General features: G+C 40.8%; 2 protein-coding genes and 1 long non-coding RNA gene across 7 annotated transcripts in view; 2 read left to right on the top strand and 1 right to left on the bottom strand.

The window, feature by feature from the left end:
* The window catches only part of TMEM87A (transmembrane protein 87A), a 30139-nt gene extending 17690 nt beyond the window's left edge, over positions 1-12449 (top strand). The window contains exons 12-20 of one of the 3 annotated variants that reach the window (XM_072625080.1): positions 436-504; positions 2963-3071; positions 6040-6098; positions 6552-6655; positions 7635-7708; positions 7980-8041; positions 9220-9275; positions 9930-9960; positions 11261-12449. In XM_072625080.1, the coding sequence (XP_072481181.1) occupies positions 436-504; positions 2963-3071; positions 6040-6098; positions 6552-6655; positions 7635-7708; positions 7980-8041; positions 9220-9275; positions 9930-9960; positions 11261-11302 (606 nt within the window). In that variant the 3' untranslated portion in view covers positions 11303-12449. Of the gene's footprint in view, positions 1-435; positions 509-2962; positions 3072-6039; positions 6099-6551; positions 6656-7634; positions 7709-7979; positions 8042-9219; positions 9276-9929; positions 9961-11260 lie in introns of all 3 variants that reach the window. The other 2 variants (XM_072625079.1, XM_072625078.1) reach the window with 2 other exon arrangements.
* Positions 11633-13849, bottom strand: LOC140514586 (uncharacterized). 2 transcript variants are annotated; one of them, XR_011970724.1, is made up of 2 exons: positions 13622-13849; positions 11633-13104 (listed from the first exon to the last, which is right to left on the bottom strand). It is a non-coding gene; the product is annotated as an uncharacterized lncRNA (long non-coding RNA). The 2 variants fall into 2 exon arrangements; XR_011970723.1 differs by having other exon boundaries at positions 11633-13092.
* Positions 13850-13955: 106 nt separating this feature from the next.
* The window catches only part of VPS39 (VPS39 subunit of HOPS complex), a 53285-nt gene continuing 44983 nt past the window's right edge, over positions 13956-22257 (top strand). The window contains exon 1 of one of the 2 annotated variants that reach the window (XM_072625073.1): positions 13956-14090. Coding sequence is in view for 1 of the 2 variants with exons in the window: in XM_072625071.1 (XP_072481172.1) it covers positions 14018-14090 (73 nt within the window). In the remaining variant the exon portion in view is untranslated. The remainder of the gene's footprint in view (positions 14091-22257) is intronic. The other variant, XM_072625071.1, reaches the window with a different exon arrangement.

Below are 22257 nucleotides of genomic sequence, written 5' to 3'. Positions count from 1 at the left end.
CTTCCTGTTAGCCTTCATTTTAGTTTGTGTCTCTGGAAAACTTGCACGTTTATGAAATGCGATGATGATGCATTCTTCAGCTAGAAATGCAGAAATAGGAAGGACCAATAGCCTGGTTTTTATTTCCTTTTTCAGTTATAATGACAGTGAGAGAGAAGTGATGGTCTATGGGGATTATATGCTAGGACCGTGTTTCTGTTGGTAGAGCTACTCATAATACATCGATGATAGAAATAGCTCCCTCCTCACTTAGCAGAACACCGTTTAGAGAGGATAAGAGTTGGGTTCTGTCTGCTGTCATTTAGAGTAAGTGCGAAAATAGTCCAGCTACATTTGCTCATATATGTATAGTATATACACATGATTATGTGCTAGTTTCTTTCCTGTGCCTATCCAGTCATCTCTTTCTTACTATCTTTTTCTCTTTGTCTCTAGGCCCAGACTGACCTTGCTTCCTTGGCCTTTATCCCCTTGGCTTTCCTAGACACTGCCCTGTGCTGGTGGATATCCTTCTTTATTGGCTTAATTGATGGAGTTCCATTTTTCCCTCTCAAGTTGGGTTTTTATAGATCTTTCTGCAACAAGTCTTTACCAGTTTTCTTGATTGCTCCTTAGTGCTGGAGACAGGGTATTATTAGGCCTTCAGGCTTGATAGCTCAGGTAAGCTGTTATAATCTACCCCTATTGTATCAGAAGCAAGTGTACTGGTGCCTGACTGTAAGAATGTGAGCCAGCTTCTCATTTTTTGGGTGAGAGTTCTTGTGAGCATTTCACCTTGATTATGAGTTTTCAACTGTGAAGCCAACAGGATATTCGAATAGTTGTCAGAAGAATTAATAACCTGTAGTTGATAGTTGCCACCTTTAGACTTTGACAAGTCACTTTGTGAGAGGACTTGGAAATTGTGAAAATGGGCCGGCTTACATATCGTGTGGTTTGAGGAGCAGTGTGAGCTTGATTTGACTGTTTTAAAACCTTACATCAGTTTAGCAAGGTTTAAACTTTCTGAACAGGATGTGTTGTGTGCCTATAAAAGCTGACCAAGACAATGCTTCAGAATAAACAATAACTTGTTTGCACAGTATTGCTAAGCAGCTGATAACCAATCTGCTCCTTGTAAGTTTGTTTCTCTGGTTTGTCAGAGCTATTACACGTATTCAGTTTGGATGTCATTTCTAGTTGGTCTTCTTTGTGTCTGGAGTTGTGTGAAGTTGTATAATGCCTTTCTCTTGAATAGCTTGCTAATGTAATGTAACTTTGAGAATGGATGGTGCATTGCTGTTATCAAACATGTTTTGATAAAGAAGCACGTTAAGCAAGGGAAGTCGAGGCAACTAGCATTTATGAAGTGTTTACTGTGTGCCAGGCATTGTGCTAAGAGCTGGTGATATAAATACAAGCCAAAATAAGACAGAATCTACTCTCAAGGGGTTTCCATTCTAATGGGGGAAGACAATTTATAAAAGGGAACTGAAAAACAGAAGAGTGGAGGGAGAATTCCAAGGGTAGAGATGGCACCATACAGGTGGTTAGATATCTAGTGCAGCAATTTTCCAAGTGTAGCGCACAAGGAATTTTGGGAAGGTCAAGAGAGAAGATGTCATCAGCTGGGTTTTGTAAGTAGAAGTAGATTGGGGCCCTATGGCTAGATCTGTATCTAGCTTAGTGGTTTTCAAAGTGTGGTGGAGTCAACGTCTGGTCTGTTTCACATAACCAGATTATCTTAAATGTCTGTTATAATTCCTAGATTAAAAGTGGCCTGCACAATGCCATGGAGAATCCCAGATTTCCTGTTTTCAGTTCTTTTTCCTCTGAGCGCAAGGTGAGAGAAGGGTGGAGGTTAGAGGTAGTTTAATGTAGCTGCTGCTTCTCCCATTTAGAGAAGGGAGCCATCTTTTCTGGAGGAACTTGTTTGTCAACAGGAGCTTTATGGTCTGTCTTTGTGCATTTGCAATCATATACCTGGACCTCTCCTCTTAGTGTAGTGAAAGTCGTCATACAAAGTGCTGCTAGGCAGGTTCCAGAAGTTTGGGGTATGTAGGAACCTGTATAGCCTAGGAAACAGGACAGTGGTGTTTTAATCATAGCAGTGTACTAGGGCTAACAAGGGAGGTACAGAGGTCACCTCGGGAATGGGAATAAAGGAGAATATACCAGCCTCTTAGTTTGCTGTCCCTACTTTGTTGTTTCTACCTTAAGGCTCCATTAAGGTACTACTCACTTTTTCTATAGGAGGCATTTTCTGATCCTTCTAGCTATTAAAGTAAAATCAATAAACACTTAGTAGGTGCCTACCATTTGGCAGGCACTGTGCTAAACAGTGGGGTTACAAAGAAAGGCAAAAGACAGCTGTGCCCTTGTGGAGCCCACAGCCTAGTGGGAGAGGCAGTGTGCCAGTGAACTGTGTAAATAGCGGATATGCCAGGATAACTTGGAGACAATCATAGAGGGAGGCCCTTGGATTGAGGGGGATAGGAGAGGCTTTTCAAAGAAAGTTGGGTTAGTGTCTTCCATGTCTTTATGTTTTATCACGTTTAGTTCTTTGTTTACCTATTGTGTCCTTCAATAGACTGTAAGCTCCTGGAGGATCCCTAATGCCTGTCACACAGTGCATACTTAATAAATGTTGAAATGAATATCTTGAACTTACTGCTTATGTTTTTTCTTTGTCTCATTTCCTCTTGATCTTGACTTTTCCTCCTCTTTTTCTTCCCTTTTATATTTCCTCTTTCTTAGCATTTTTCTTTCTCCTTTTGATTCCTAATTGGTATAGCATTGAATTCAGTGTTCTCCTTGTTAATTCTCTCAAGTTTTGGTGGTATTTCTTTGTGATGGTAAGTGGGAGCTGGTAGGGATAGGGTGGGGGTGAGAAACTTTGTGGCCCACAAACCAAAAATGATTGAGAAATAGAAGTCTAGGCCGATTATTTCACCTAACTTTGACTTCCTTGACCTATCAATACATATTCATCAGTCTGACTCAAACCATGAAGCTACTAAAACTTCGGAGGAACATCGTGAAGCTCTCTCTGTATCGCCATTTCACCAATACTCTCATTTTAGCAGTTGCAGGTAAGTCATGGGATTTTTTTCTCTCCCTCTAAATGAGATCTATCCAGGGATTTTCAGCCTCTTGCTGCATTATACCATAGTGCAAAATTCAGCTAAATGTTCCCAAGGAAGGTTCAGTGGTATACAGGAAAAGGAGAGGAACAGTAGGTGTAAAGAACAAATTATAACTTCTAAAGAGGCAAATGATTTAATTTGAGTGTATGGAGAATGTAGTTAAATTCTTACCATAGAGCTCTATGAAAATGAAATGTAAAGGATTAGGATAGGCAGCCCAACTTGTCATCGATCTCATAGTAGTGCTCATAAGTGGAAAATCCTTCTTGCCCTTCTAACTATAGGTGTCTTCTGAAATTCCGTTCTCTTCTACTGAGCTTATTTCTTTTCATGAATTTGTAGCTATTGCCTTTGTGCCAAGCAAAGTTCCCTTAATCTGTAGCTCCTAGCTCTTTTCTGAAAAGTTAATTTTGATTGATGTCCTTTTATATCGCCTTCATTTCCAAATGTGTCCCTTTTCCCTTCCCTTCTCACTGAACCATCCTTTATAACCAAGAATGAAAAAGAATGGAAAAAAAAGTAGGTCAAAACCATGTAACTCATTGTCCGAGTCTGACAGTACGTACAGTATTCCACAGCAAGGAAGGAGGTATATGCTCCAATTTCATTAACAAACGTCTGTTCGAGGTACTAGCTAGCTGTTGGGAATATTCTTCCAGCCCTGACTTCTTCACTTATGCTTGAGATTCATATTTCTAACTGCCTGCAAGACATTTTCTTCTTGGATATCCTACTTGCACCTTACATTCAGGATTTCAAAGCCAAATGTGTCATCTCCCCTCCAAAACAGTCCAGGGTGTTTGTTGATTCTGTTGTGCTTCCAGTCTTCTGTGTCAGAAACCCTTAGGTCATCTTGGATTTCTTCTTTTTTTTTTTTCTTCTCTATAGGCTGGTGTATCATCAAGTCTTATTTGCTTATCTTTGAAATACTGCTTAGATTCACTTCTTCCCTCCTGTCCCTACTGTCACCATCTTCTTGTTTTGAGTGGAAGTAATTTTTCATTACCTCACACCTGCATTACACAGTAGCCGTCATTGGAGCGAAGTTCTTTTCTCCAACAAACACTCTTGATTCCTGTCCCTCTTATGGACACATCTTTCCCTAGCAACTTACATTATGTAACTTCTCCTGCATAATAACATCAAATAGCTCCCTCTTGCCTGCTGACTCAAGTCACCTCTTTTCTAATCAACCTTATTTCACACTCTTGTTGAATACACCCAGTGAGGATACTCCATACTTCCAACCCTATAAATTGCTTGTGTCGATTGATTCTCCTACGTAGAGCTTCTTCCATTTCTTCTCCAAATTCTCCCCAACCTTCAGGACCTGCCTCGCACACCACTGGATCCTTGAAGCCCTTCCTCATTGCTTCAGCTCAAGCTGAGCTCACCCTTCACAGAGGTGCAGTGATGCTTTTAGTAAGGACCACTTAGGTTATTTCTTTATATTTTTGTATCTGGTTTTGTTTTGTCTTCCTGGTAGGTTCTAAAATCTTTCAGCACAGCTTCTTGTTTTATAATTCTTTTGTGAAACTTCTGTTCTCCATAGTGCCTAGCATAGTACATGGGCTATATGAAGTACTCATTAAACACTTGTGAATTATTCAGTGGAAAATGTGGCATGACTCAGTTTTGGCAGGAGTTTGGATCCTGTATTGAGAGTTTTTATCTTTGCTATTATTTACTCTTGTGATCTGGAAAAAAAATTATATCACTGTATCTGTTGGTTTAGATGTATTTCCTAGTTCTATAGTGGTCATGTCAACCAACTTTATTTAGTATTATTGTAAAACAAACTATGGAGAGTGCTGTATAGATGCTGATGATTAGAAACATTTCACTGTTACGCAGTTTTATTGCCAAAGGTCTTTTTTTTAAATATCTAGTTTTATTAGCTACTTATGTTTGTTCAGGTGTTACCTTCACTAATCTCATGCTTTAAATTGTTAAATAACAAACATTTGTGCAAGCAAGATGGTTTCTGCTTCCAGAGACAGAAGTAAAGATGAGGTCTTTTCAAGAGTGGGAAAACACTTAGGGAAAGCTTAATGGGAGAGGGGGCATTGGAGTTGAGCCTTAAAGGAAGCGGTTGACACTATTTTAAGCTACATCTGGGAGACAATGGTATTGAAGTGGTGTTGTGGGCGTGACATAGAGAAGGTTTGTATTATGATATCTATCTTACAGTTGGAACTACTAATTAAGGTTTGTGTTGTTATATCAACCTCTTTCTGATCTATATTGGACAAAATAAATTCCCCAAGCCTCCACTGGGCAAAAAAAAGGAATTTGGTAAGATTGATGAAGATAGGAAATGGTTAGCGCTAGCAGAGGCTCTCCTCCGTTGGTCCCTTCCTTGCTGCTTAAATAGGCACCATCCTCATGTGGGTCTTACCTCTTAGTGAATTATTAAATTTTTTCCTTGTCTAATCCACTCTTAGACTCCTTGAAGGCACACATTGACATTTTTCTTCTATTTCCAGCCCTTACTACAGTATCTTATATGTAGTTGCCTTTTCCTTTTTGTTGGATCAAATTATGTTATAGCTTTTCAAATTGTCTCACACTTTCAGTTCTGTTTTTCAACACATTGGTTCTTTATTGCCTATATTCATAAATGTAGGGATATTTCAACTGTCAGAAGAATGACAGCACTGTTCTTTAAATATTATAAGAGTTGAAGGGATGAGGTAAAGTTTTACTAGAATAATTGAATCTTATTTCCTTCATCATCAGTTGTCCCTGGCTAAAGTAATTGGTTGGAGAGTTATAGTCAAGTCCTATTGCACATGGGATAAAAATAGGTGAGATCCAGTTAAGACTGGGTCTGAGGTCGTAGGAAACATTTTCTCGTATAGGATTGTCAACTAAAATGGTCCTTCCCTGACCAGTCATCCCTATTTCCTCTTAGCATCTATCGTATTCATCATCTGGACTACCATGAAGTTCAGGCTAGTGGATTGTCAATCGGTAAGTTACCAGTTGTATCCTGTTCAGTGTGCTCTCTCTTGCATGTAGGTCATGTTAGCCCTTCCTTGTTTGGGCAAGGTCTGTGCTTTAGTTCTGAGTCTGTTGCTGGGTACTATGAAGAAATGGGTTATTTTGGCTCTTTGCTGCTTCATTTGGGATTCTTGTCAAAGATACTGGAGTGGTTTGCCATTTTCTTCTCCAACTCATTTGACAGATAAGAAACTGAGACAAACAGGGTTAAGTGACCTGCCTAGGGTCATGCAGCTAGTACGTGTCTGAGGCTAGATTTGACCTCAGGAAGAGGAGTCTTGCTGGCTCCAGGCCCAGCCCTCTATCCACGGTACCACCTGGCTGCCCTGAAGAGATGTGTAGGAAAATGGCTCACCATATTTACTTTTGTGCCCAATTCTGTGGTAGAGTGATATGGTTAGTAATCCTATTTCCTCTTGGCAGGACTGGCAGGAGCTGTGGGTGGATGATGCCATCTGGCGGTTGCTATTCTCGATGATCCTATTTGCCATCATGGTTTTGTGGAGACCATCTGCAAACAACCAAAGGTTCTGGGCTTATCTTACCTTGTTTCGTATGCTGTTAGTATGGTGTGGTAGGACCATCTGTTGATGTGAACTTTAGTTCTTTCTACTTCAGAGTGCAATTTGGACTTCCAAGTCCTCCAAGTGTTCTTTATGTGTAAGTGAAGAAAGAGATATGGGAGATTACTGAGCATCCCATCTTCTGTCCAGGCTGAAAGAAGAAACTCTAGATTTTTATTGAGGATAACCTCAGTAAAACCTTAACCTGCTTTAGAAGGATAGGGGAGATATAATGTTGAGCTAGCATGTTAACTTACTGAAAATTTGTTTGACTGTTTTGGGAAGTTAATAATCTAGGTGATAGCTTTAAGAAACTATAGTTAGTTCTCAATTATTTAGAGAATAGCTGTTAGATAACTGAAAATTATCCAGTCTTTTTCTTCTTTCTTTTTTTCTCCTGTTGGCTTTGAATTTGGACATTTTACTGTTGATAAAAACTGTTAATGGAGACAGGGCATAGAAAAGTGATGAAAGTCAAAACAACCAGTTCTTCTAATTGGTGAAAGACTTGGGGGTGGTGGGGAGAGGTTGAATCTCTGGGTTGGCTCAATGAAATTTTCAGTTGTCTAAGCTATCTTTGCCCTTTGTTTGTAGAGGTAATGGAGAATTTCTTTTTTGAGGGAAGAGTTCCTTATTGAATGTCCAAAAATGGAGTGGGCTGGCTGCCTTGGGATGGATGGTGGTCCTCTCCCTTATTAGCTGTCGTCAAGCGACGTGCACTTTTGGGGGATATGGTATAGTGAAGGTTCCTTTCTAGACAGGACTAGGTTGTTGATGAAGTCCCATACAGCTCTAAAATTCTGTGATACTCCATTATCTTTTACAAATGTTCATTCCTATAAATGCAGCAACACAAGGCGGTCCTATAAAACTTGCCCTTTTCATAATTTACTTCAAATATTGGAGTCTTTATCTTCTTTTTCTTCCACATTTTTGCCAATAGGTTTGCCTTTTCACCCTTGTCTGAAGAGGAGGAAGATGATGAACAGAAAGAGCCAATGCTGAAAGAAAGCTTTGGTAAGTACAAAATTCACCTTGACTGTGATTTTCTGTCTAAAATGATGGAATCTTAGATTTCGAGTAACAGGCACAATTTAAGTTTTACATGATTTCACATAAGGAGAGATCTTTCTCTTCATTTTTAGTATTTTTCTTATCCATGGCATGTTCTTTAATAGTTTAGTGTCTATAACAGTACTTCTGGCTCTATTTCTGTATTCTTTGCTGGTCTGTGTCCTTAGAACTAACCACTCTATTTAATTTAGTTTTTAATACCTTCATTTTGCAGAAGGAATGAAAATGAGAAGCACAAAACAAGAACCAAATGGAAATAGTAAAGTGAACAAAGCTGTGAGTATGAACTCCGCCTCCCAGTCCCCTTGGAAGTGCCCATAGCCTTCCTCATTTGACTGTTACAGTCCTTTAAAACTTTAGTATATTTCCTGAAGTGTAAACAAAATCTAACCTCATCACAGAATTTATGTCTTGTTCAAGTGTCCCATGGAATACAGTGTTGAAAATGTAGACAGAAACTGAATTTATCTGGATTTTATGACCAGCTTTTGATTAAATTTTGTTTTAATCAAATTTAGTTTAGAAATAATCTGGATTATGGGGAAAGAAAAAACTAAAAGGTGGTAAATATTATAATTAATTTCTTATTTTAAGACTTGTAAGTGCCTTGTAGGCAGCTAGTTTTTGAAAAAATCCTTGCATAATATACTATGTGCTAAAAGTCTAACAGTTTTGTCCAGGAATTTTCATTAGGAAATAACCTTTCCTGGATGTGATACTATACACTTCAGCAGAAGAAATATCCCTTGACCTCATTAATAACCCAAGATGACCTGCTTTGTGTCAGTACCTAAGATGTTCTTAGAGCACATTATGCTTCTGTCCCACATAAGGGTGCCTTATTCATTATAATTTTTAATGTTCACTCATGTCATAAACATATATTAGAAGGAAAATCCTTAAAAATAAAACCGTTTTAGAATGTTTTTAGTTTGGGTTGCTACCTTTTGTTTTTATAAGGCCATCCTTTCCTATTATATCTTTCCCCTTCCAGCAAACCAGCCTTTGAATAAAAAAGAAATAGACAATAAAAATTAATTCAGTTAAACTAAACAGCATATCAGCTATCTGGTTATATGCACTTTGAAAACCATAATTTTCAAGCCAGCAAAAGAATACAAGAGTGTATCATATCAAGAATTTAATTTATTTGGTTTGGAATAAAATCACTGAACAACTCCCCCTCTGCTAAATTAATGTGACTTTAGTGCTCCAAACGATTTTTTAAAAAGTTTTAAGGTATTTAAAAATGTGTAGCAGGTTTTGGTAGTCATAGCATTTTGGGGGTGTGATTTTTCATAATAGAAAAATAACATTGAACTTTTGGGGGTTTGCAATTTGTTTTGATTATGTTTTTGTACTTACCAGGTAAATTTTTTTTAAAAATTGCCTAGCCTAACTCTTGTGTTGTCTAATTTTCATTGTGGTGATACCTGCTAAATTTTAACTTCCAGCAAGAAGATGATTTGAAATGGGTAGAAGAAAATGTTCCTTCTTCAGTGACAGATGTGTGAGTATTTGAATTGTGACTCCAAAAATAGCTTTAATAGCCAGAATGATTTTGTTACTTTGTTGATGAATTGGTTAAAATAACAGAATGTTCAGCCAGAAGAGAAATTCATTAAAGGATTAGAAATGGTATAAGAAAAGGTTAAAGGAATTGAGATTATTTAACATAGGCGATTAGTAATTTACGTTCCAAGTTGTTGCCCCAATAAAAATAATAACAATCAGTCATTTTTATTTTAAGCTCTGAAGAGAAGAAAATGGATTGATATTCAGCAAGAAACATTTCAGATAATCAAAAGAATTAGCTAATTTCAAATGAAGTTTGTTTAATATTTTTCCTTAATGTTCTTAAGGAAGCATTTCTGGTGAGTTGCTTAGGGGTAAAATGAAATAATGGAAGAGATGACTTTTTGAAGTTAAGTTCTTACCGGGGCTGTAAGTTTAATATACTATTAATTAGCATGTGAAATCTTAGGTCTGCTTTTCTTTTTCAGTACCATTCCATCAGTTCTTATGACACATTTCTTGTGAAAGGGCCACTGAATTTTGTACACAAAACTCTGGGTAGTTGTAGCAAAAGCTTGATGTCTCATTCTTAATTCCATTTTTTAAAGCATCACGTTCTCTGACTGTTGGTGTCTTTTTTCTTCTACAGAGCACTTCCAGCCCTTCTAGATTCCGATGAGGTCAGTAAGCAAACTTTTTAAAGTAAATTCTCTGATCTTAGAACGTGCAAGCCTCATTAAGGAGATTACTTTGACTTTGTTTACCTAATGTCCTAGAGAACTATTGTTAAGGCAGTAATAAAAAAGTATGGAATGCAAGACATAATAAAAATATAACTTTCAAGTGTTCAGGTTTCCCCCAGTCCCCCAAACATTGATGTAAATATGTGTCTCTTGAAAAGTTACAGAACCAATCTACATCTTTGTGTAAATTATATATGGCCAACCTAACTCCTCCCTCTTTACTAATGTCCTCCCTAGATGACTTTCACCTGATGTGTTCAGGAAATACAAATGATTTTCATATTAAATTAATTAATCTATTAATACTAAATTAATTAAATTAATTTTAATATTAAAGCTAAATTTAATAAGGAAAATTAAACAGCCACAAAAATAATGTAGCACATCAAAAGCAAATGGGATTTTTAACTGTCTGGTTATTCATGCCATTATTCAATACATTGTAAGTAATTGACTAGAGTAGGTTTAATTTTCTTTGTGTTAGTTAATTTTTGCAGTCTGGATATTGAATGTTCTAGTAATGTGTAAGCTTGGTCCTTTTTGATTTCTGGGAAGCTGTCAAGGTCATTTTGATGGACTAGATCATGGGCAGATTTTTTTTTTGTCTTTTCTAATTACTGTATGATAATAGACAAATTCCTTGATTTCTCTTTTTTCCCAATTTCCTTGTTGGTGTAAACTGAGAACAAACAGCCTACAAATATGAGCCCTGTACCTCTTTCTGGCCTCTAGAATTGAGTCTACCAAACATCCAGCATTCTAGGACTTGTGTATAGACTATTATAGTGGCAAGTTCCTAGTCCTCTCAGACAGCCATCCAAGCTAATCCTGTACCCGAAGTTTGTTTCTTTAGCAAACTTCTGACCTCTGCTCACCTGCCAGGGCAGCACTGCCCTTAAGGGCTGGAACTAGAGGGACATAACCTTTGGTACAATTGCAGATAAGTTTACGTGCATATGACAGCCCTGGCTTTGCCAGTCTCTCTCATCTTTGTGCTTTTTGCCTGAAATAACTGCACACTACTTAGCAATCATCTCTACTTATTAAAAAGGTACGGTGTCATTCAGCTATTAAAACTGTCAATGGAAAATAGAGTTCCTACTTCATGCTGTTCCTTATGGTGGACGTATGTTCTAAAATGTGTACATATTAAAATATCAACATGCCTAATCTAAAGAAGAAAAATTTTGAACAAGAAACCATGGCCCCTCTAAAAATAATCCTTTTTTTGCCCTAGGAAAGAATGATCACGCACTTTGAAAGATCCAAAATGGAATGAAGAATGGAAAGTTTTCAGGGCAGAGCTTGTTAGCGTCAGGGAAGAGATCAGCATTTGTGTCAGACTTCTGCTGCTGCTCCACTGGCTGAAAGAAGGCAGTGGAACCCCCTGATCTGTTCCTTGTGAGAGAGAGGCGTTGCAACCAGACGAGCATCCCATTGGGAAACAGGTCACAGAATAACAATTCCTCATAAAAAGGTCCTGATTTACAGTTCCCCCTCTGCCACTCCAAATCCCTGACTTGGATGTTTAAGCAAACCACATGTATTGTTTCAGCGATTTAATTTGTCAGACTGAAATTTTAACACCAAAGGGACAAAGTCCACAATGTGTAATGCCCAGAAGCAACTGCCTCTGATTTTATTTATTTTTTTGGAGAGGTGATGGGGAAAGTTGTTCATTATCCTTCAGATTCCTGAGGAGCAAATGTTACACCTTGCAGAGCTAGTTGGGAGATGAAACGGGCCCCTTTGAGTTAAGGAGTCCCCAGTACTATCAGTGATTAAAAGTACCAAAAAATAGAAAGATTTGAAAATGTTAACAGTGGGATTCAGATCATTTTTTAAAAGCAAAATCAAGTGCAATTTTGTTTACAAAATGGTGTATATTAAAGATTTTTTCTATTTCAGATGTAATTTAGAGAGAAAATATTAGCTTAAAACTCTTTTGATGTCTGCTGTTGTGACACACCCCGTTGCTGGCAATGTGGTGCACACCTGAGAACTTTGAACTACTGCTCCGACAGCCTCTGAGTGCTGCATTGCTATCTCCTATGCAATGCTTTGTCTGCTCTGGCATCACAGGGTAGTAGATGTTCCCCTGGTATTGCAGCAGGTGCAGAGGCTTTCCTTCCACCTGAGAGGATATGAAGAGGACAGCTGATTATAAAGGAGGCAGGTCCTTCCAGCTTGGTTGAATATCCCTGTACGGGGTAGGACACACTAGGGTGAACTGTTCCTGTTTCTGGGGTTGGTTAGGAGTGGTTAGAGGCGTCCACAAGGGGAGTTGCTGAATTAGAAATCACTTAAAGAACTCCATTCTGTTCTAACAGTTTTCTCAACTTTTGCCTTCCCAAGTTACGGATTTCTGTTCTAAATACAAAAAGTTCATGCCACTTTTTAATATTAAAAACCTTAAAGTCAAAACATTTCTGATTTTTTTTCAAATTTTTTTTTAATCACCTATTTCCAAAAGTCTTGTACCCTCTGTTATGGGGAAAATGTTCATTTCCACACCCGTTGATTGCTTCCTAGACTGGAAAACTGCTGGTCAGAGAGCCTCCTCCTAAAAAAGTTTTGTACAGACTGCCCCAAGTTTCACGGGCAGAACTCAAGTACCAGAGGTGAAGCCTGGCCGCCCTCCCGGGTTAGCTCCCCAAGCAGTTACCGTGTTTGGTACTGATGCTGGCTGTGCCATGGCTTTGAGGGGCACCAGCCGGAAGTCTGCCGGGGGGCCCAAGGCCACACCTCAGGGACAGTCTTTGCGTTACTGGAAGTGGGTAACCGCGTGCCACCTGCAGCAGTTATGATCAGGATCGACCCTGACTCCTTGGGGGTGGGGTGGGGCCGGACGTGCTGCACCTGGGCCACCCCGCGGGGGCTGCCCCTCCGAGCCTGGGGCGCACAGGCCCCTGATCAATGCGCGCCCAATCCAACTGGAAATTCCTGTTTCTTGGCACCGAGTCCAGAAATCCCTCCTCCACTCCGAACTTTTAGGCGCTTCCACCTTCTCTTTAAACTGGTGTTGTGGGTGAAGGCCGGCCACGTTCAGATTACGTCTAGGCCCAGGACCTGCGTGGAAACCTCAGCAAAGAGGAGGGAATTTGGGGGGCCTCGAACGTAGCAGTGAGGGAACCCCCGGGTGACCCACGCCGCGGAGGGCGCGCCCCTCACCCAGGCCCCGGAGCCAGAGGCCTCGGGCAGAACTGACTGCGGGTGGAGAAGGTGCAGAAGAGGACAGGGAGGGGCCCCCTGGTCTCCACGGGGGGGGGGCCTGCTGGGGGCGGGGCGGGGCCCCCTGGTCTCCACGGGGGGGGCCTCTTGGGGGCGGGGCGGGGCCCCCTGGTCTCCACGGGGGGGGCCTGCTGGGGGCGGGGCGGGGCCCCCTGGTCTCCACGGGGGGGGGGGCCTGCTGGGGGCGGGGCGGGGCCCCCTGGTCTCCACGGGGGGGGCCTGCTGGGGGCGGGGCGGGGCCCCCTGGTCTCCACGGGGGGGGGGCCTGCTGGGGGCGGGGCGGGGCCCGCCGTCCTCGCAGCCCCCTCGAACCCCGGCACACCGCGCTTGGATGGGGGACGGACAATGACCCTCATTTGTCACTAACTTTAGAGTGGTATTTATCATTTCCGACGATAAGAAAAGGGCCGCTCTTCTCAGAAGGTGACCATGGGCTTCACTAGGCCGACAAAGGGGTCCGTGACTCCGAAAAAGGCAAGAGTCCCGGGACTACGGAGACTGCCGAGCGCGCGGGACGCAGCAGTGACCGCGATGGTGCCTCGGGGTTTAGGAGGCGGGCGCTCTGGCGGAAGGGGCGGGGCCTCGGCGGCGGAAGGGGCGTGTCATCGCCGTCGGAGCAGGAAGTTTGGAGCTGTCGCCGCCGCCTCCGTCCCCGCCTCCGCCTCCCCCAAGGCCGTCAAGGCCCAGGGTTCGTCCCCGTGGCCCCGGATCCCAAGATCGCTGCTCACGCCCCGGCCGCGGCGACGCGGGTCCCCCCGCCGCCATGCATGACGCCTTCGAGCCGGTGCCGATCCTGGAGAAGCTGCCGCTGCAGATCGACTGTCTGGCGGCCTGGGGTGAGAGGAGGGGGGCGGGCGTGTGCGCGTGTCTGTGTGTCTGTGTATCTGTGTGTCTGTGAGTGAGTGTGCGTGTGTGAGCGTGCGTGTATGTGTGCGTCTGCGTGCGTGCGGCTGGGCCTGTGGGGGGGGCCCGCCGTGGGGGAGACCGCGAGCGGAGCCGGCGTCGCCCCGTCGTGCGGGCGCAGGGCCGCGGACCCGGGCGCGGGGGTGACGTCCCCGTAGCACCCGGAGGCGCCGAGCTCCGCACCCCGCGGGCTGCTGTGGGGCGCGTCCCTCCCCCGGCCTAGAGCTCCGGAAGGCCCCTTGCGGGACAGAGCCAGGCCCGGCCCGTAGCCCTGCGCAGCCCGGCTTCGGTGTTGGAAGGGTTGCCCCAAGTGGTCCTGGGGGTAGCCCGGGAGCGGGGCAAAGATCCGGGCCTGGGTGATGTAGACTGGCTTCGCCGAGCCGAGGAAGCCAATGAAAACCCTTGGTTAAGGTGTTTACTGGGGGTCACTTCTGGGGATACGAACGCAAAAACAGGCAGAGTCAGCCCTTCGTGTCCGTGTCCGTGTCCGTGCCTTGCGATGGGGCAGACCAAACTCAGACCCGCACGTGTAGCTTGGGGAATGGTAGAGTGACATCCACCCTTCCTAAAGAAAGCCCAGCGTCTTCGGCCATGGCCAGGCTGAACCTGCCCACGGGTGGATGAAAGCCGTAGCCGGACAACTGATAACGGATGAGTTGGGGTGAATTTGGACAATTCCATTAACTTGAAAGTTTTTAACGTTAGAGTCGCATTGGGGCTGAGTGAAATGAGTGTCCGTCGGCAGATGTGAAATCATCCGGTGGAAAAACCTGACCCGGCACCTAAGCAGATTTGCTGTCATCCCTTCTGCTCCATTATTCTACCTGTACCTTACAAGCTTGCCTTCACAAGTGTTGTACTTTCCTTGAAATCAGGCATCGTTTAAGAAGCTGATCCAAATTTGGGGGGTCAAGAGAGGATCCCACCTACTATAAAAATATTTCTGAAACTGCGGTCTCTCACCATTAAGTTTAGGACAGCAAGGACAACATATTAATAGAGTGTGTGCTTTGTATATGAGCGATACCTAGTAAATATGGTATAGGAAGTATACTGCTTTAGAATCTTGACTTCTAGGAGGGAAAGGGTCATGTTATATGATGAAGGTGAATGCCCAGCACGTTTAGGGCTCTCCATAACCATTTTACACACATACACACGCACACTATCACACTGTCTCCTCCATAGTTTTGTCATTGACTTGATTTATAACTTACATTCAGTCTGCCTCAGGTTTTCCAAGGGTACAGCTAACTGACACGCTGAACTTTCTTACAAGAATGTAAGGCAGATTGACAAAGTCATGTGAATGTACTTTTTCTTCTTTCCAAGGAACATTAGATCACATGAAACTCCTATCTGAGTTTGGTTTGAGAGAGATATGGTTTACCTTAAGAAATCCCAAGTAAAAGAGTGACCAGATAGTTTCAGTCCCTGAAGAATACTATCTACTACTCTGACCTATACCCTTATTTTGTAACTTCTTTGATCCTTGATCAAGGGAACATTTTAGTAGAGGTGGAAAACAGGACAGTATGTTATTAAAATATTATTTTGCTTGCTCACTGCTTTATGAGGCAGTGTTGCTATGATACCACCAACTGTGGGAAAGGCTGGGAAATTTTGTGGACTATGGTTTTTTGGACTTTCCTTATGGCTTTTGAAGAACCATCAAACCTAAAAGTTTGCTCTGCCACCTGGCATTCAGCTAGTGAGATATACATACATTCAACCTCTACATATCCCTACAGAATATCTTTAAAAATAATTAATCCCTCCACTCTGTGAGTGACCTCTCCTGATCTGGGAGAATTAGCTTATTAGAATGAGCCCAGTTTTGGGCTGGCCCTGATTTAGAGGACTCCACAAAACTTAGTCTTTTTCTTTCTTTTTTTTATGTAGCTTTTTATTGATACCTTTTCTTACATCACCTGCATTTCCCCCGGAGCCATTCTCTGCTCCTGTTTTTTTTTTTTTTAAAGATTAGAAGAGAAAAACAAAAGTTTAACACATTGAAAACATACACAGTGTTCTAAGCAGGAATATATCTTCCTTTTTTTTTCCTTAGGGCCATTCTTATTGATTATAACGTTGCAATATTCAGTTTCAGTTGTTCTACGTTGTTGTAGTCATTATCTTATTTTCCTGACTTTGCTTACTTCGGTTTGCATCAGTTCATATAAATCTTTCCATGCTTCTCTGTATTCATCATGTTTGTCATTCCTTACAGAACAGTCATAGTCCATTACATTCATATACCACAATTTGTGTAGCCATTCCTCAGTTGATGGGTATTAACTTTGTTTCCAGTTCTTTGCTACTACAAAAAATGCTGCTATAAATATTTTGGTGTACTTAGAGCCTTTCTTTTTCGTCAGTGACCTTCTTGGGTTATATGCTTAGCTGTGGAATCTCAGGGTCAAATTTCATGGACGTTTTAGGCACTGGAGTTGTATAATTTCAAACTTCTTCTCAGAATAGCTGTACTAAGTCAGGGTGCTATTAACAGTATATTAGTACACCCGTCAATCCCTCCAACATTGACTTTTCCCACCTTTTGTCATCTTGGCAGTTTGCAAAGTCTGAGATAAAACCTCAGGATGGTAATGATTTGCCTTTCCTTACTCATAGTGATTTGGAGCATTCTTTCCAAGCTGTTAACAGAAATATTTGATGCTAATATTATTTTTTCCAAGGTGCTGGATTCTCTTCAAGGCTATCCCAGTGCCTTCTTTTTGGGTCTTGTCTCTTTTCTCCACCAACATTTTTGAAGTCCCAGGATAGTAGTCAAAAACAGGTCCAGGCTTCAGAATCCCCAAGACTGATCTTTGTCAGGTAAGAACTAACAGTACCCACAGGTGCTTGATGGGATTACCTGGAGTCTAGACATACTTGCTAGACTTTGCCCTGGTCAGACAATATCTTCAATGTAATATTCAGTTCTGAGCACCTCCTTTTAGGAGGGAGACTTAAAAATTGGACTGTTCATAGGACCACTGCTTATTTTGAGTATCCACTGGACTATGAGCCATTTTTGTTTTATCCTTTAAAGATAAGATCATTTTCGTTGGCAGAAAAAAAGAAAATGGAGTTAAGCAGCTCTTTACTTTTTCTCTGCTCAGTCAGGGGTTCCATCACCTCTTGATCCTCCTTCATTTCCCAGTATAGCTTTCAAGAGAACCCTCCTTGCCAGCCTCAGCTCAGTCAGAACTTTAGCACCCACTCCTGGACATTCTTCTTGTAAGACCATGCCTTGTTTGTGAATTCATTTTTAGTTAGTTGTCCTTGCTTTCATCTTTAAAAATTCAAGATGGGTGATTTGTTCTCTGTGCCTCCCCATTAGTATATATAACTCTCCCCTTTTCCTCCTCATTGGAAAGATGCATTTCTCTTGATGCATTTGAGAACTTTATTCTGGAGTGTTTGTTTCTCTTGGGCTGACTTCCTTGCATAATTTTTAGTTCAAGGGATCCAGACTGGCCTTTCCATGAACCTTTTCAAAGCTCTTTCAATATCTAGGGGGTGTTTTAGACTTTGTGTGTTTTTCTTCTTCTCTGTCAGATAATTTTTTCTATATTAGACATATTTTTCACATTAGTCATGATGTAAAGAAGAATTAGACCTAATTGGAGGAACCACGAGAAAGAAGAAAAGAAATAAAAAATCAAAACAAAAAGAGAGTGACTGGTGTGCTTCCATCTGCATTCGGGCTCTGCTGTTCTTTCTCGAGGTGCACAGCATGTTCCATTGTGAGTTTTTGGAGTTGTCTTAGATCTTTGCATTGCTGAGAAGAGCCAAGTCTGTCAGTCAGTCACTGAACAGTGTAGCTGTTACTGTGTTCACTCTGCATCAGTACATATAAGTCCTTCCAGGCCTCTCTGAAGTTGGCCTGCTCACCATCTCTTGGTGCAATAGTTAGTATTCCATTACATTCATATACCACAACTTGTTCAGCCATTCCCCAATTGATGGACATCCCCTCAATTTCCAATTACTTGCCTCAACAAAAAAAGCTACTGTAAAATATTTTTGTACATCTAAGTCCTTTTCCCTTTTTTATGATTTCTTTGGGATATAGATGAAATAGTGGTATTCCTGGATCAAAGGGCATGCACATCTTTATAGCCCTTTGGGTGTAGTTCCAAATTGTTTTCCAAAATGGTTGGATCAGGCCACCAACAATGCGTTAATTAGTGTTCAAATTTTCCCACATCTTCTCCAACATTTATCATTTTCCTCTTTTGTCATGTTAGCCAATCTGATAGATGTGAGGTGGTAACTCAGAATTCTTTTGATTTTAATTTCTCTAATCAGTAGCGATTTAGAGTATTTTTCATATGACTATAGATATAACCTTTAATTTCTTTCTGTGAAAACTGCCTGTTCATATCTTTTGATCATTTATCAATTGGGGAATGACTTGTATTCTTATAAATTTGACTCAGTTTTTTTTTTATATATTTATATATTTGAGAAATGAGACTTTTATCAGAGACACTGACTATAAAAATTGTTTCCCAGCTTTCTGCTTCCCTTCTAATCTTGGTTGCCTTGACTTTGGGCAAAAACTTTTCAGTTTATTGTACTCAAAGTCATTCATTTTGCATTTCACAATGTTGTCTGTCTTTTGTTTGGTCATAAATTTTTCCCTTCTCTGTAGACCTGTGTCATATATTTTTGATGGAATGCGCACTTCTCTCTATGGTCTCCATCACTTCCATGACTGAAACCAGTTCCTCTTGGCGGGTGAAAATCTAAAATAGAAATTCCTCTTTAGAAGATGGAGAGCCCACTTCCCCACTAGTGTCTCTATCACTTCCAACACTAAAACTAGCTCCTCCTTTTGGTGAGGATGAGATTCAAAGTGGAATTTCCACTTTTTAGATGATGGTATCATTCACATTTTTAGAAGCTCTGCTTTTTGCAGAGAGGGGAAGCTCCAGCAGATATCCGGATAATTGAAATTCTCAGTCCGGATAATTGAAATTCTCAGTCACAACTCCATGTCATACTTCTGTGCTCGCCTTGTTTTCTGTTTTCTCTTCCTGTCCAGGTGGGTTAGAATATGTTCTGATAACAGTATCACTTCTCTTTGATCTTCACTGAAATGTTCTCTACCATGCTTTCCCCTCCTTTGGTTCTTGGCTTCCTCATGTGATTATATCTTATTTAATATGTAATGCTACTCTGTCCCCACCCTTTTACCTGTTCTGTTTCTGCTGCATAACTGTACCTTTCTGTAGTCATATTTCATTCATAGATCTGTTAGAGAATTCTCTCAACTGAGAGGAATGAGACATCTTGGTGGAGACAGTACCTGTTAGTGGATCCAGTGACTATGGGACAAAGGTTGGAGGCTAAAATAAAAGCAAGTAATTTAACACTTTTCCCAGGAGTGGGAAGGGTAGAGAAGGGGCCTCATTCAAAGGAGAAAAGTGAGGTTTCTGGGAGATTATTTACCATGTAATTGGCAGGGTTTCTTATTGGAGTGAAGAGATATTCCCTGTTCAAGGGCAGAAGATGAGGGGAGGTCACAAATACTTTTACAATAGTGAAGGAAATCTTTTTAGATAAAACTGCAGGGTTGAGGTAAACATTTAGACGGGACTGCAGATGTTTCTTACCCAAGGATAATAAAGACTTGCTACAGTAGTGGATGCAACCATCTGCTTTACATGTTTGTTACATTTTATTTCTCCTTACTTTCCACTGTTAGGCTGCCAGTCATTTGAGGGATTTCTTCATTGTTGGTCCATCAAGATGTGAAGAAACGATTGCGCTTCCTGATTTGTCCCGCAGATCCCATTCCACCAAATCTCACTAATAACTGTGAGGTCAAATTTGCCTCTTTGTGTTAGTATCCCTAGTTCTCTTTGCTTGTTACTTGGACTTTATGTATAAGTGTCTGAGGCCATGAGTTTTTATCACTGGCTCCCTTCTTGGATTTTGTCTCCTGTGAATTTCTGGGTGTTTTTACTTCATTCTTTCTATACTGTCTAGGGTATCTAGAAGAAAGGTGCAATCTAGGTGGTGCAATGGATAGAGTGCAGGGCCTGGAGTCAGGAAGATCTGACTTCATTTCTAGCCTCAAATACTCACTTTCCTTGTGATCCTGGGCAGGTCATTTAACTATTTGCCCAAGTTTGTTTCAGGCACTGCTTGCCTTAGTTTCCTCAATGGTAAACTCTTTCTAAGAGTGTTGTAAGGATCAAATGAGATCATGTTTGTAAAGCCCTTAGCCAGTGCCTCGCTTGTAGTAGGAGTTTAATAAATGCTTGTTCCCTTCCCTTCACCTGTCTAACTTTGTGTAGGTATAAGCAAACTGTATTTTCTCATCTATTTTCTTTTGTCTTTTGATATTGATATGCTGTGTTTTCCTTTCACCTTCATCTACTTCCTCTAACCATTAAGAAATTAACCAATACATCAGCCAAATCTAAAAATATATTTAGTAATCTGTACTCATAGTTCCATACCTGTGCAAAAAAGGGAAGGAGGTAGTTACTCTTTTCAGTCTTTCTGTTTTTATCAGCAAAAAGCAAAGGTATGTAACGTTACCTCTTCCTGAGGTATTGTCTTTCCCTCTGACTATTTCTGGGAGATGCCACGCCTGGAGCCGCCCTAGATTCTGAGCGTGAGCTTTCTTTTACTGTTGGCCAGAACCAGTCTTCGATCTCGCTTCTCAGCCACCAACTCTTATTATGTGATGTCTTCTTCCATTACCATTTAAACTCCTTCAGGGCAGAGACTTCCTGGCTTATTTGTGCTTGTATTCCTAGCATTTAGCATGGTGCCTCACACACAGTAAGCACTTAATAAATGTTCTATCTATTATCTATCTATCATCCATCTGTCTATCCATCTAGTCATTGTTGTGCATGGAAAGAATAGTAAGTATATATGTACCACTCCTAATGTAATTTCATTGCATTTACTTTTGTAAAGTCAGAGGTTTGCACTTTTAATTTGTTAGCTTTATTCATTATAGATTTTTATGTATATTACATGAAGGTAAAATTCCCTCTTTTATTCCATCTGTTCAGTTTTTATTTAATAGGATTTTCATATTCTTAAATTTAATAATTCACGTGTCAAACTTTTAAATAATTGCTGTAACAGTATTTAAAAATATAATTGTAAACCCAGTATGTTTTTAAAAAATGCAAATGCTATCAGTAGAATTCTTTTTTAATATTCTGTTCCAGTAGAATCCTCCAGCAATTCAGTGTTTTTTCATCGCCACTTAAAAGTCTCAAAAGAAACACATTGCTTTTCCTTTTTATGTACTGTTTGCTTTTAAAAAATAATTTCCTGTCCTCTAGACACTGAGGAAATGAATTTAAAAAACAAACCATATTAGGTTCCTCATTTATCCTTTCTGTAACAACACATTGATCTATGACGAAGATCAATTCTTTGACTTAGCATCAAAGGAAAATAAATACCAAACTATGTGTGATCCAGCACTAAGTCTTTGGTACCAAGAAACAATTGTGAGAAGGTATAGTTAATTGTCTTCCATGACTTTATCTTCAAGAAATTAAACCATTATACTTGGGGGACACTGTGTGTAGTGCTTGCCGAAGTGTTGGAATTGGTTCCAGAGCAACCAGCTTGTAATTTATGTGACCATCTTCAAATCACTTCCCCAGGCCTCAGTTTCTTGATTTGTAAAATGAAGGAGTTGGATTACAATCTAGATAATTCTGAAGTTCTTTCTAGCTCATAGTCTGTGATTTTCAAACGTCATTCATATCTCTTCAGCATTTGTCTTTTCAGACCAAAATTATCGTCATTTTTAATCACTTATTCCCATAGAAAAGTCCTTGATTTATTGAAACATCTTTGAAAAATTTGGGGCCCTTATATGCCTTATAATCCTGTTATGTTTTCCATAATGCCCAGTACAGTGCTGTGTTTAATAAAAATGTATTAGTTTAACACTTGATTCTTAGAGCTCTCTTGAATGAGTACATTCCCCAGGATTGCAAGTTGCTCTGATTTTTCTCCTCTACGGTACACTTAAGTGTTCTGGGGTGGGAAGTATTGGCTTGAGGTAGTAGGGCTATATTAGATCTCACTGAACTCTATCTCTTTCTT

This window comes from Notamacropus eugenii, chromosome 7, assembly GCF_028372415.1.
Source record: "Notamacropus eugenii isolate mMacEug1 chromosome 7, mMacEug1.pri_v2, whole genome shotgun sequence".
In the NCBI taxonomy this organism is placed as follows: Eukaryota; Metazoa; Chordata; class Mammalia; order Diprotodontia; family Macropodidae; genus Notamacropus; species Notamacropus eugenii.
Note: the sequence above shows the minus strand (reverse complement) of the source record. Positions and strands in the feature narration are given on the sequence as shown.